General features: G+C 39.8%; 2 protein-coding genes across 3 annotated transcripts in view; both read left to right on the plus strand.

Moving 5' to 3' along the window:
* Positions 1–5,478, plus strand: part of LOC119181767 (lysosomal alpha-glucosidase) — a 47,885-nt gene extending 42,407 nt beyond the window's left edge. The window contains exons 26-29 of one of the 2 annotated variants that reach the window (XM_075875349.1): positions 426–523; positions 2,181–2,291; positions 2,990–3,128; positions 4,239–5,478. In XM_075875349.1, coding sequence (XP_075731464.1) covers positions 426–523; positions 2,181–2,291; positions 2,990–3,128; positions 4,239–4,405 — 515 coding nt within the window. In that variant the 3' untranslated portion in view covers positions 4,406–5,478. Of the gene's footprint in view, positions 1–425; positions 524–2,180; positions 2,292–2,989; positions 3,129–4,238 lie in introns of those variants that run through there. The other variant, XR_012886491.1, reaches the window with a different exon arrangement.
* A 146-nt stretch (positions 5,479–5,624) lies between these two features.
* On the plus strand, positions 5,625–13,842 carry LOC119180981 (uncharacterized). The gene is made up of 4 exons (XM_037432134.2): positions 5,625–8,768; positions 10,007–10,103; positions 12,059–12,307; positions 13,289–13,842. The coding sequence occupies exons 1-4, from the start codon at positions 8,736–8,738 to the stop codon at positions 13,510–13,512; spliced, it is 603 nt and encodes a 200-aa protein (XP_037288031.2). The 5' UTR covers positions 5,625–8,735; the 3' UTR covers positions 13,513–13,842.
* The last annotated feature ends 384 nt before the right edge of the window (positions 13,843–14,226 follow it).

Consider the following 14,226-nt stretch of genomic DNA (forward strand, 5'->3'; position numbering starts at 1 on the left):
ACAAGAAGCACACTTATAGTATTGCAGAAGGGTAGAGAGATCGACTTGAAATCATGTGCCTGGGCTGCTACTCTGCACTTGAGAAGGTGAATGACGATGTAGGTCCATATCCTCTCTGTGCAATGGCTCCAGCATTCTTTTTCTTTTGTCTGCTGTCCCACATAAATTGTGACATGCCGTGCGCATTCAGAAAGGCAAAAAGCACTTTTTGCATATTCTAGCATTTTATTGTGCAATCTTGAGCAGCTGCTTTTTGGTAGTTAATGCATGCATATGACTCTCCACATTATGGAAAATGTTCATTAAGACTGAATTAGGGTCCCCCTTGCCACCTCTTCCAGCCTTATCACATCATTGTTGGGTTACATTTTCGATAAGTTGCGTCCTGCCTGGAGGATAAGTTGCATTTTCTTCTGCTCTTCTAGGCAGTGCCCTGACAAGCAGCATAGAGTCTGGTGGGTTCTTTGGAGGCATTCTGGCAGGCTACCTCACTGACTGGTTTCTGCACTGGCATGTCAAAAAGGTGAGCTCCTACCGCCACACATGATCAGCTAAAAAAAAACAAATGCTTGCAATGGAGTGAGCCGCATTTGCTTGCAGAATATGTGTCCTTTAATTCTGTGTTCTGCTCTCGGTCGCTTGGGTAACCCAAGTTGCAAGAGAGTGGATATTGAGGCAGTGCTAACCTGAAGTGTCGTCCTCACTAATCTGTTTGTGGCACATCGTGAGGATTCCAAGATACAAAATGTTTTCTGCAGCAACTTGGCTGTGAAGTTTGCTATGCCACTACCCTTCGTTACAACTTGAGAAAAGAAATGTAAGCTCTGCCCACAGAACTGCAGTGGGCCTGCCCTTCACTTGTGAAGGGCTGCTTGTATTAAGATTTAAAAGTTCATTGCTACTACATAAAACATTACATTTGACTGAGTGGTGATATCAAAATTTTCTGACGAAATTCATTGGGACATTCAAGTTTATAACCTAAAACCAGTGAAACAGACATGTCTGTGTGAGAAGGTCAGCTATATTTAAAGCACTGCAGAGGGGCTTAATTTCGGCAAAATTAGTAAACGCTATTGAACTGTCTGTTGGAGGGACAGTGATAGCTATGGGAGAAACTGACATTTTATTCCTTATTCCTTCTTAGATTCTAACTGAGTATATATTCAGAATGAAATTCACAGTGGCTCTCCTTGTGTGTCACTTGAACCGTGTAGTGATATTCTTGGAAGAACAGTTCATTGCAGCATGTGACAACAGTAATGAAAACTAGTAACGTTTGATAAGTTGCGTGTCCTTTCCTGTAAGATTTTAGCTACGTGTTATGAAATCATGGTCTGACCAGCCTGCTTGCATTGTTCCTCGGGCAATGACTATGTTTCAGCTACTGATTCAAGATGAGTGGGACAAAGCCAAGTGAATGGGACACTATAAATAAAAAGGTGCTGGTGCACTTCTGGCTCCTCGGAGTTGCACTACGAAGCAGGCTCATTTAAGCAAAAGCAATTTTGAGATTGCAACGGTTAATTTTTGCGGCGTAGTTTTTCATTGCAACCATTGCTGCCAGTGTCTGCAACAGCTATCGTACTCAATGAGAAGAAAAAAACAACATCAAGGGAATCTAGTGGTGGACTGAGAAATTCTACGTGGTAGTCGAGCATTCTATCCAGTACCATGGCAGTGCTTGAAATTCCTTCACAAAAAGACCTATGCAGACGTCATTTCGGGCAAGAAATCTCATTACAGCTGCAACATAGTGTGGTAGAAGACTAAAATTTCAACAGGTACCACACGGTGTGAGTTGTGTTATGAGTGGGTGGTTCAAAAGCTTCCCTCTCGCTACAAAGGGCTCATCCGTAATTCCCTCATCAGCGACGCCATCGACAGAGTGCACTTAATGCCTTTTCAGATGTGTAGTGGGTACCCCACTTCTCCACGGAATGATGAATATAATGGCATAGCGGGTACTTCCAAACTTTGCAAAATGATGGTGATTTACTGTGTCTCCCCAAGAGGGTTTATAACGGGCTCTAGAAAGGTTGCTGCTTCAGATTTTGCTGCGACTGTGCTGCGTGTTCCGTGCATGCCTGATGATTTTTTTTTATCTTCCCAGGTTTTGAAAACAGTTATGATACATTTGAACTGGAGTGGCGACCGCTGTTTATATTTTCTTTTTCCAGGGCAGCAAAAGTAATGCGAACCCTAGAATACCTGTTGCGGTACTCTTCATGGCTGGGGCAGCTGGCTGTTTCCACCTTTTGTGCTTCAATGTAGGAAAGGAATCCTCGGAGGTAAGGCGGTACTTTTTCTTTGGGCAGTGTTGTTCTTGAAAGTAGCCTTGAAACGTTTGGGTGATTTACAAATGTACATAAATACTGGTGCTGAACGTGGGCAAATAAAACAAAAGAGAGGGATACACCACCTTGAATTTCCAGCACGTTCACTGAATTCAGTACGTGTTGTGTTACTGCTTTGTACATTGAAAGTGACCACAGGTATGATTGTAAATTTCTTTATTTGCTTAGGCGGATTTGTTTTTTAAACTTTCACATTGTGTGCAGCCGGCTGTGTGTCGACTGAAAGGCATGTTTCTGTGAAAGCAGGTAAAAAAAGCTAGGTGTTGTATTTATTGATTTGTTTTTAACTTGCTACACTCCTGAGGTACATAATTGTAAGGTTCTCGTGATGATTATTGCAGTTGATTGTAACAGAACTGCTGGTAATGACCTAGAATATTCGCGTGGACGGGATGTGCACGCAAAGTCACACACACATGCACACGGCCGTTTCTCTGAAGGAAGTCTGCTTCAAAAATTCAGCATTAGGGCGGCACAGGTAAGGAAACCATGGTTTTTGCGTACCAAAAAAGTAGGCCAGTTTAAAAAATAGTTAGTTTAGGCATACATCGAAGCAGGCACCCATAGCCAAGGGGTCACTCGAGATCGTCTGTATCTGAAGCCATCTCCGATTTCGTCATTTGCTTGTGCAGCTGTGGATATCTGGCATTGGCCTGGTTCTGGGTGCCTGCCTATACGGACCGATTGCCATCTTTGGTGTCGCTGCTTCGGAGTCTGCACCGGCCCACCTGTCGGGAACATCACATGCCATTGTTGCACTTGCAGCAAGCAGTGAGTGGTTCTCCCACTGTCTTCCTCTCTACCGAATTTTACATCCATACTGAATGCTGCATCAGTGAGGCAGTTTCATTGCAATGTGCTCTTGCGGGTGTCACGTCTACCTTGTTTCTGCACTCAAACTGGCAGCAAAGGTTGAAGTACTCAAAACTTTATATAACGAACCTGGCTATAACGAAATACTGCTTACAACAAAATAATTGAAAAATAGTCTTGCAATAGATATAGTGTAAGGATAGAACCTTTATAACGAACTTTTGGATATAACGAACTTATTTTTGTGTTAGTTGCAACTTTGTTATAATGCGGTTTGAGTGTATCACGGTGTATTTTCTTAAGTACGTAGTGCACGTAGATTCAGTACCTCCGTGCTACATTTGGAAGTATTCTAAAATACAGACTGTTCATGCCTAATAGGAAGTTCAAGCATTGTCTAAGATCATTGCTGAAATGTAGCGGCTACTTTGTGTATTTGAGTGTAGGTGCTTTCAGCCCATTCGTTAAAAAAAATCAAGGTTAGAACATAACAAAAAAAAATCTTTCGCATGCAGCAGGGAACAAAGAAAGATGAAAGACATGAATCTATTTCTTAGTCTCACCCTACTTTACTCTGTTGTGCTATAAATAATACAATTGGGAAATTTTGAAACCGTGCACTGTACAACTAGAACTTATGGACTTTTACAAAATGTTTTAAAGGACCTCCATCCCGAACATGCCACAAGGCATTGTTCGAATTATAGTGACGAATCTGAGCACGCTTTTCGCTATCTTAATATGACTTGTTTTTTAAATTGTTTGTGAAAGTCTCAAAAACCGGCACATCGTTTCATCTCGTCTGGACTAGGGGAACCATGTCACACCTTGGTGCACGCATGCTATGTGCTCGCGTGTGTCGCGAGCACATAAAAAAAACTTGCTGTAAAAAATTTTTACAAAAATTTTTCTCAGAATTTTTTATCATTGGAGTGGCTACTCAATGATTAGACACTCGAACCAGTAAGCTTTCTGTTTCATGAAAAAAAAAAAAACATGTACAATTAAGACTAGTTTTCAGTTTCATCAGGTCAAAAGCGTAACCGATTTTTTCACGTTTGTCTGCAGTTGGCGCCGTAATTTCCGGGCTTCCGTTCAGTATTGTCGCCAACCGTTACAACTGGGGCGCTGTCTTCATCCTCCTGGAGGCGTTGTGCGGTGTCACGTCTGTGGTGCTCTTCGCGGGGATGAACTTCAACGCGAAAATGGGAGTGTCGAGACCAAAGAAGGACTAAGTGGCGTTGGTCATCACTCCCACGATCCGCCTACTCATTCGTTAACTTCATCGTACAAACCTTGTTGTCATCGCATCATTTTCTTTTTAGAAATATCAAGCGATGACAAACATTCAGCTTGAAGACTATCATATCATAGTGTGAGAGGACGGAGAGGCGCTGTTCTGGATTTTATGATTTTTCTTTGAATCCTTGGAAAGATGCCCAAATCTACAAATGCTGTGACTAAGAGACAAAAATTTAAAACACATAGGTGTCTTTGTGGTTAGACATGACAATACCTCCCTTCGCCCGAAAAACTCCTTCAGTATCCTAAATAAATGTTATAGCAAAGGTACCTGCCACAGATCAGGACTTATTGAGGAGGATGATTACGTCTACTTATGTCTTGTGTTGTTTGTCTGCATTGTAGATAACCTCACAGTGTTTTCTTTAAAATGTATTTTGCTTCTTGCCAGTGCACCAGAGAAAACTCTTGTCTTTTTTCTATTTCAGTTTCGATATGCAAGAAATGTCAACTTGAATACCTTTAGAATGAGTATTACCTACACTTATCGTGATCCCATTCAAATGAGTCTTCACCTGATCCAACTGAGTATGTAACGTAATATACGAGAAGGACTATTGCAATTGGTGCTCTGAATTAGCAGAAACGGTGTCGCACCCATCTTTGTGCCACATTTTTTCTCCGTGTTTTTACTTTGAACCATTTGATCATACCCTGTGACAAGTTTAAACAGTGTTAGCTCTATGACTAGAAGTGCTACTTAGACGTACATGTTTGTTGTAGGCTGTACAGCAGGCCTCTAGTTATGATTTATTATTCCTTTGGGAAGCTGTAATGTGGTATATTTTATGGGGCATTAGGCAAGGCATTGTTGAAGGCCTCTCTTTACTATATTTTGTTTTTTTTTCTATTGAGCATTGATATAACTTCCAACTGCGCAGGTCTGCGCAGACCTTTTGTGGAGTTGAGCTCGTTGAGCGCTTGTTTCTACGAATCATTTTAATTCAATATAGATGATGTATATTGTACTTTTTGATAAAAATAAAGGTGACATGCATATCACTCAGCTATGTAATCAATTTCTGCCTCATTTTTCAAGTTCAATTCCTGTTATTCAACTTTAGTTTATTACCACGGCATGCATAATTGCCATATCAACGAAAAAATTAAAGTGTTGCACACGTATGAAGATTAAATTGCAGGAAACCTCTCTTTTTATTTCGGTCAGGTCATTTTGAACATTTCCTAATGTGTTTTTTTGTTGGTCACACAAGGCAGCTATTTATTCCGTGTTCTCTTCTGAAGTTGTACCGCTCATTAAATTTTTTATAGCCTTTTGCACACAATTCCAACTGACTTTCATTGTTATGACTCGACTATAGTGCGACTCAATGTGTTCTTCGAAAATGAAGATATAGGCGAGGTTAAAAGACTGTGTAAACGTAGTAGTGAAACGAGTCAGTGCAAGAAAACCAAATTTGGATTGTGTAGACAAATGCAAGAGAGGAAATATTTTCACAGATCATATTTTGCATGTAAATTCTAGCATTACAGAAAATAATCGATTATTTCGTTCCATTCAAGCCATCAATCAATGAATTGACTTTTAATTTCAATACAAACAATACAATGTGCTGAACACACATATGTACGAGGCCAGAGAAAAAAAGCTACATTCACACAGCTTAACTGAGTTCTGGCTGTCCGTTCAGCAGCAGTGACAAATTGGTGTGTTGGGTAACTCTTGATAGAGACATAGTAGATGGTTCTTACGTAGATGCATTTTAGCAAATGCAAACAATACATATTATTACATTAACTTTTTACAAAAATGATTTTGCAATACATTTATTTAAACATGCATCAAAATTTCTCTGACACTTGCACAAACAAGCTAAGTAAGGCTTTGTTGGTTATTATGGGGAGACTAAGGTCATCAGCGTTTTTTTCTGCTTAGCTCATTTAGGGTGGTTGCCAGTGTGCACTCAAGCTTTTTGTTTCTATAATGTATACGTGAGAAGAAAACAGTGCGGTGTGTGATGTCTGAAAGGCTAAGAAATTGTTTTTCAATGAATGGCTAGATTTTAAAATAGTTTCACTCTATCTGATGTGGCCCTCCTGTAGGTCCTCAATGGTTTACATTTGTGTATATTTGTACCATTCATCATTTGTGTTTATGAAATGTAAATTCGTGTTTGGGTTTATAAAAACATAATTTGCGTTTATTTAATAAATCTTTGTTTATAAAACAGGTTCCGTGCAGTCCGAAAACCAGGAAATCTTTATTGATCGAAGTGCCTCTCTGTGAATGAGTAGCAGTTTTGTAAGTTTGAAACAGTTGTGCTAGCTCCTACTAGTACACATAAGTAAGAGTTCAAGAGTGCAAATGAAAACATCTACTAATGTTTACTGGAAATGTAAGGCAATTTCGACATAATACACTGCATTATTAAATTTTGGTAATAAAATTTTACATGTTTATTTTAGAACACATAATCTAAAAACAATTACAGCTACAATTTTAACGAAATTTCGCATTTTGATTTTTAATGGTTCTTGCACTAAATGGTCATCTGTTATATCTAAGAATCTTCGGTGTAAAACAACACACATTTGGTTTTTTACTTTTGTGCTGGCACCTCGCCTGCAACTTATAACAAAGCAAATTTCTCTCTTGTGTTGCTGTTGCAAGATCTCCTCTGAACGAGAACCGTGCAATCATCTGCATATATCATAAGAGGTACATTGTAGGAAATACGAGGTAAAATTGTTAGAACATAAAAATATTGATACTTTAATCAAAGTGTGCTTGTTTGTGTACATGACACTATAGCACATACCCACTGGGAAATTAGCAGATATAGCAAACCATAACATTTTCACTGATAACTAGAAGGTTATTAATAAAATTATTCTAATAAAAGGAAATAGTAGATGATGATAATATATAAGATGATAGATAATGAGTGAATAAAATACTGTAATTATTGTGCAATAATGCAAGTAGACCAGAGAGAGAATTTATTTACAGAAAGGCGGAGAGGTTAGTTTGAGTTATAGTTTGCTCTGGCCTGTTACTTTACTCTGGGAAGGGAGGACAGGGGAGCAAAAGAGTTTTGAGTGACGATGGTAATTTAGAGAGACAGCTGTATTAACCCTACCAGAACAATTTTGAATAGATATGTTAGACTAATATATACATTTTATAATTACTACAAAGACAGTTGTAAAGTAGAGATTAAAATGGTGCATGTCTTGTAGCATGACTGAAATTGCAAGTAGCATCAAAGACATCCCAGTGGCAATATCTAAGCATGTCTTCTTTTTCTTCTAACACTTTGTCCTCATGCATTCAAAAACACTAACACTACCTTTCCTTTTTTGGCAGTTGGCTTCAAAATTCAAAAGCCAGAATAATGATGCTTAATAAAATTTTTAGGACCACACATTTTCCTCGCAACAAATGGGTTTCGTATTGTTCTTAAAACAAGCTGTCGGTATGAAAAGTATGAAGTAAAGCCAAAGCAGCTTCTCTTGTTGCAAGAAAAAAAACTATCATAATCTTCTGTCTCCATAATAACAGCACCTGTTGTTCTTCCATTTTAGGCCTGTGCTGTCAGATTCAGCCTCGAGGATGATTGCCCCGCTATCAAGGAATTTCGTATAGATTGCAATCCAATTCCCGGTCCGACAGTATCATCTTTAAATAAACTTTTACTGATTCTACTCGTATTACTTGTTAAACGTTATTATTAGCATAAATATAAAGCAATACCATAGCATACCAGTACTTCTTTTACTGACTTGTGTCCCATGGTACGAAGATGTAGGGGGTGGACGCATGTTACGAAATACAGTGACAGGAAATGACAGCGAGAAAATCAAGGTAATGTGAAACAAGAAAGGCTGTCAACTAAGCAAAAAATTGAAAGGAAACAAGAAAGCATTAGAGGCACAATGAAGAAATACCACGTATGTAATTAAAAAGAGCTAATGAAACAGCATGAACGTAAACCTAAAGTAATCAGTCAGAAAACTTGAGAATACTTCAAAACAATTATCGCTATCATTCCACCACATAATTTTCCATTTTCATCGAGCCCATTTTGTAGCAATACTGAAATTTTAATTCTTCATTATAAGTAGCAACAAATCTGCCAACAAGCTCAATATGGTCAAAATAGTGGGTATGAGCCATACATTGGACAATAACAAAGGCCTCCTCAGCCATGGTGTCTGCTTCCAGGCATTGTGTGTTGTAAGCCACGATGGTGTAGGCCTTGGAGAGTGCGCTCTCGCGCTTCCCCCTCGCCAGCCACGAACATGGAAGTTGAAGACCCAACAGTGACTCCCGCAGTGAGTGTTTTTATTATTTATTTACAAATACCTTACAGGCCTCACAGAGCCATTTTGTAAGGGGCATCAGCTGCAAAGTTATGAGCAATGCATGTTAGCATAAAGAACTACTAGCCCACAAAAGTAAAAACAAAGTAGATTCACATTAAGAACAGCAGCAAGTACAGCAAAATGGGGGTGAGTACAAAGCTAGTGATATCAGATGTTAGATTACAGGACATCATAATTCACCAAGTGTGATGTGCATAAAGGGAAATGCACAGGGCGTTAAACTAATGGAATGTGTGTATAGTATGCAAACTGAGCAGGTTAACATTATTTGTTGTTATTTCACACACATTCATCTCATTAAGTGTAGCTGACTGGATTCCCAGAGAAGGCAAGCGAGTGAGGGAGATACAGAAAGTTAGGTGGGTAGATGAAATTACGAAGTTTGCAGTTATAAAGTGGCGGCAGCAACCAAAAGACCAAGTTTACTTGCAGAACATGAGAGAGGCCTTTGTCCTACAGTGGGCGCAGTTAGGCTGATGATGATGATCTCAAAGCCTTTGTGCAGTAGGTATCACATTGAAATAGTGCGCCAGTGTCGTCAAATGTCTGTAAATTTGACAGTGGTGCCTCAAACTGCCGTACGTTTGTTATATAGGCCTACTGTTAACTCGGTACTTCCAAGCATTTCTGTACTAGTAGCTAGCAACGCTCTCATAAAATGTCAATAATGTGGCATTGAATTTTCTACGAGCATACCCGCACACGTCTAGGTCTAGAAAACACATATGGGAAGTTTAATTCTTTCACATTGATTTGTGAGAATATGTACTAAGCTGGAGCTGACATTCCATCTTCTCAGTGTGTCTATATTTTAGCACATTGTGAACTTGTGACCCTGGATCTACTGTTAATTTCTAAAGTACAAGTAGTCCATGGTTCGTGCCGAACAATGGCCTACTTAACTGCTACACTCAAACATCGATGTAACGAACCCAGACATAACGAATTATTGGTTATACCAAAGGTAGTGCAAAATAGTTTTTGTAACGAGTACAGTGTTAAGAATATATGGTTATAACGAATTTTTGAATATAACAAAGTATTTTCTTGGCGGATGTGAGTTTGTTATAACGAGGTTTGAGTTATCTGCGTTCACTGTTAAGTTCTTTTTTGGTGTCACTTGTCCCTATGCCTGCATTTGCAGGTTCTTTACACATTTTCCCTGGTTTGCACCCTTTTTTGTACAGGATGACTGTCGCCTGGTGCTGGGCTCGTCACAGAACACTACCGAAGTGGCTTCAACACTGACAGTCAGCGAAGACACTCCGGGGGTTTATATTAAAAGTGAGTCTTTATCAGCTGCTTTCGCTCATTGCTGCCTGGGGCAGTGAACTTGTTGGCGTTCAGAATAAATGTTTCATTTTATAAACTGAGTGGAGCTCATTGGCAGCTTTATTCATAGGAATAGAGCAGTCATGTTGGAAGAAAAACAGCTCCAATTTTTTCCCTGAAGAGCTTGTGCAAATTCAGTCATTACTTCAAGACCTTGACAATAGTGCTTATTAAAGCGAAAGCGTTAGATGCCTGATCAACGCAAAAATTGAGCGGTAGCGTCTTATGGCAATGCAAAAGATCGTCGACTGCTATATATAACCTACGTCTGCCCCAAACTGGAATATGCCTCATCCATCTGGGATCCTCATCAAGTCACATTAATTAACAAAATAGAATCAGTACAAAATCACGCTGTTCCCTTCATCTTTGGTAATTATCATCACACTGCTAGTGTTACATTAATGAAGAGTACGCTTCATATCTCATTACTCTCTATTTTCAGAAAGGAATCTCGCATTTCATTATTTCATAAATTTGTTACCACAATGCTTTGTGACAGATATTTGTTGTGCGAACCTTCTGCGATGGATGCCGTGGTGACTCCGCCTTTCGTAGAGGGCCTCCATGATCCGGTCCAGTGTCGAAAACGGGAGACATCACTGGCTGGCCGTGTGACGAGGCGAAGTCACAGTCAACACGGCATCCATCGCAGAAGGTGCGCACAACAAATATCTGTAACTTGTCGGCCTATCGTTCTTCATAATCTTGTGCATATCGGGCCATCGTCGTGAAGAGCGAGTCAGGACTGAGCCGAAGAAGACGTGAGGGCTCCCGTCTCGCGAGCCTCCAGACGATGCCTGCACTCACGGGGCTGCACTGTCAAGCCCACCCGTCGACCTCTTCATTATTGCAAATGCCAGTGCTCTCTTAATGATGATAGTGGCACTCTTTCTCATTCACACAATATTTAACAGTTTTCCTTTGCTCACTTTGGATTCACTCAGCACCGTACTATTCAGCTTGCCATAATCACGCACATAAGGTTAACGTACCCCGTCGCAACACCTTAGCATGTTCACAATCCTTCCTTCCTAAGGCCTCAATAGATTGGAATAATCTACTTGCATCATTAGTAACCATCACCGAATCCACTCGTTTTAAGAATGCACTAATAAACTTGCAATCGTGAATTGTACTAACGGGCATAACTATTATTGGCTGTTTAGTATGTTCGTTGTGTTTTGACTTCAGTTGTCTTTTAATAAAGTGTACACCTTGCATGTAATATTTACTATTATGTTTTTCTTCACGGTAATGTGTTAACATGCCCCTGCATTTATTTTGCTGTTCAACTATATTTCTGCCTGTCTTATCTACAATGTACAAATGTACCCTGAGGTTTTTACAAATAAATAATTAAGTAAAGAAGAATTCATCCTGGTGCGATTATCAAACCCAGGACAAAGGCCTTTAGTAATTATCCTTTTCATAGCCCTTTGACCACTTTATTGCACTCTGCAGAACTCATTGGCAATATTCTGTGTTCATCTGCTTCGAGTTGTTCATTACTTCATCCTCGCTTTGCCAGTTGCGAGCATCCTGGCTAGCTCACTTGAAGTGACTGCCTTAGAAACGCACTGGTCCCAAGTTTGATCTCGGTACTGGGACAAATTTGTTTTTGACCAAAGAATCTTGCTCTCTGAGAAATTTGTACAATTGTCCGTGCATATTTGTGCCAGAGATTGGTTGTACACCCAAATTTCACTATAACAAAGTTGCATTTTACATGAAAATAAATTTGTTATATCCTAAAATTCATTACAAAGGTATATTCCTAACACTATATCGATTGCTAGACTATTTTCCATTTACTTTGTTATAACTGATATTTCGTTATATCAAGGTTCATTATGTGGAGGTCTGAGTGTGGTGAGTAATTCCTTTTATAAACCTTGGCCATGCAGGGTTCTGCCGGTGTGGTCTCCAAAGGCATGCCTTCCCAGATGTGGAAGCAGGTGACCCTGGCTTTATCCAGGAGTCAAACGCCAAGAAGCGCAACCAGAAGCTGATGGTCCTCATCCTTACCGTTGCCTGCATTGTAAACCTGGCTGTAACAGGCATCGGCATAGCCTACCTGCGGTTGCACTTTGCACAGGAGGATATCCTGTCCATCGATGTAGTGTCACCGGATGCCAGGGGGGATAAGGAAGAAGGTATTAGAACTTGAAAACATATACGGAATGGCGTTTGCTATGACCTGACAGAGTTGCAGAAGTTAAGCTATCGCTTTCTCGTGAAGTTGCCACCATGATGATCTGTCTTGTATACCTGGTCATCCATGCAACTGCGCAATGCATCTACAGTAGGTTTAGTATATATTTGCGTTTTTACTGCAGTGGGTTGCGTGGCTCATGTCGGAAATTATTCCTAGGACACTAAATGTGTTTCACATGGGTATATGCAGTATCAAGCATGAGTTTTCAATGTTTGCCACTCTGATACCTGTGATTAACCAAATCTGTCCTTCTAATCAGCGTACAAAAATACAGGCACACTGTTTCTGGCCATCTTCGGTTGTTTGGTGTGGTAATAAATTCTTCTAACTGTGAAGTTTAGCCTAAATGCAGGCTCATTATGACCTAAAAAAATTACATTGAAACACTAAAACTGTAGTCCCTGTAGGAATGGACAGCGGATATTGTTCCACTGTGCATTTCCTCCAACTTCTGACTGAAGTCCAAACATTTGTACAAGGTTATCTGCTTATGCATGAATTGAATTTTCTTTGTCGAATGTGATGTTATATGGTAGCTAGACGAAAAATAAAATGCCACAGATGTGTCAACTGTACATTAAAGTTGAGATAATCACAAGTTGGGCTGCTTTCCTGTTTTATAGAGCCACTATGCGCTCATTCATGTACTCAATGTGTGAACCCTCCTTGTGCAGCGCATGTTGTTCTACACGCTCAAACCTCATTATAACAAAGTTGCATAGGACACGAAAATAAGTTCGTTATATCTGAAAATTCATTTTAAAGGTATATTCTAAACATTATGTCTATTGCAAGGCTATTTTTCATTTACTTCGTTATAACCAATATTTAGTTATATTTGGGTTCATTATATCAAGGTCTGAGTGTAGATTCAGTGACACGAAGCTGTTGCAATGTGTGCCATGTGGTTTCTTTACAGCTTCCAGTTTGTACAGCCACATCAAAGCCATGATTAAAAGAAGAGCGCGGGCACCAACAAGTACAAAACAAACATCAGCAACACCAGGCCACAGGCCAAGGCATAGGTTAAGAACCCGGTGGACATCCCGCTTCTACGTCGCCAACCTTCCGTGGTTCAGAAGCGGCACCACAAGCATGGCCCCGAAGATTTTCAAAGCACCTTCTGGTTACTCCCTCGCATGAGCTTGCCCTCAGAACTGTGTGCTGCTGCCTTAGTTGAATATGGCTAGATTAAGAAGCAAGCATCATTATATGGTGCTTGGGCTGAAGGAAGCTGGAACAGTGCGCTATCAAGATGTCCGGAGCCTGTTGTGTGTGTCCTCAACTGTATTGGTGCTTCATCGACCTGATGCATCCCAAGTTGTGCTATATTAGCACTGACCTTGGGGAAGTGTCATGAGGGTCTGCAAAATACAAATTGTGAAAGTGTACTGCTGTATTTCTGGCACACAATATAACACTTCATGTTCCCAACAGAAGTAGCAATTAAAGTACATCTGTGCGAGGTTTTAATATTTCGCTGCCATTTATTAGTATAGTACTTGTCATGAGATTTCGGAACAAAAGAACTAATGAGGGCTATACTTGTCATACTTGTGTTTCTTTACACTAGATGGCCACGCTCTTCCATGTTGAGCCATTTCTTTCTCGGCTCTCATTATATTGCCATCTGTCATTGCATTCCCATGCGGTGAAGCCTTTTTCGAGTTATCAATTTTGCACAATCATCGACACAATTGAATCCAAGTCACTTAAAAGATTGGCACATAATTTTTCTGTAATTAGTGTAATAAAGGAACATGTGTTAATTGAAAGAATGATAAAGTTTTTTTATAAAATATAGCTCTATAAATTGAGTGAAAAGAACACTTCTGGTAATTTTGGCGCGTTTTTCTT

The sequence above is a fragment of the Rhipicephalus microplus genome, chromosome 10 (assembly GCF_043290135.1).
Source record: "Rhipicephalus microplus isolate Deutch F79 chromosome 10, USDA_Rmic, whole genome shotgun sequence".
In the NCBI taxonomy this organism is placed as follows: Eukaryota; Metazoa; Arthropoda; class Arachnida; order Ixodida; family Ixodidae; genus Rhipicephalus; species Rhipicephalus microplus.

Coding starts and splice junctions, on each gene's coding strand:
- LOC119180981 (XM_037432134.2), top strand. CDS start 8,736: ATGGAAGTTGAAGACCCAACAGTGACTCCCGCA. Junction 8,769..10,006: donor ACCCAACAGTGACTCCCGCA/GTGAGTGTTTTT, acceptor TTTTTTGTACAG/GATGACTGTCGCCTGGTGCT. Junction 10,104..12,058: donor TCCGGGGGTTTATATTAAAA/GTGAGTCTTTAT, acceptor TTGGCCATGCAG/GGTTCTGCCGGTGTGGTCTC.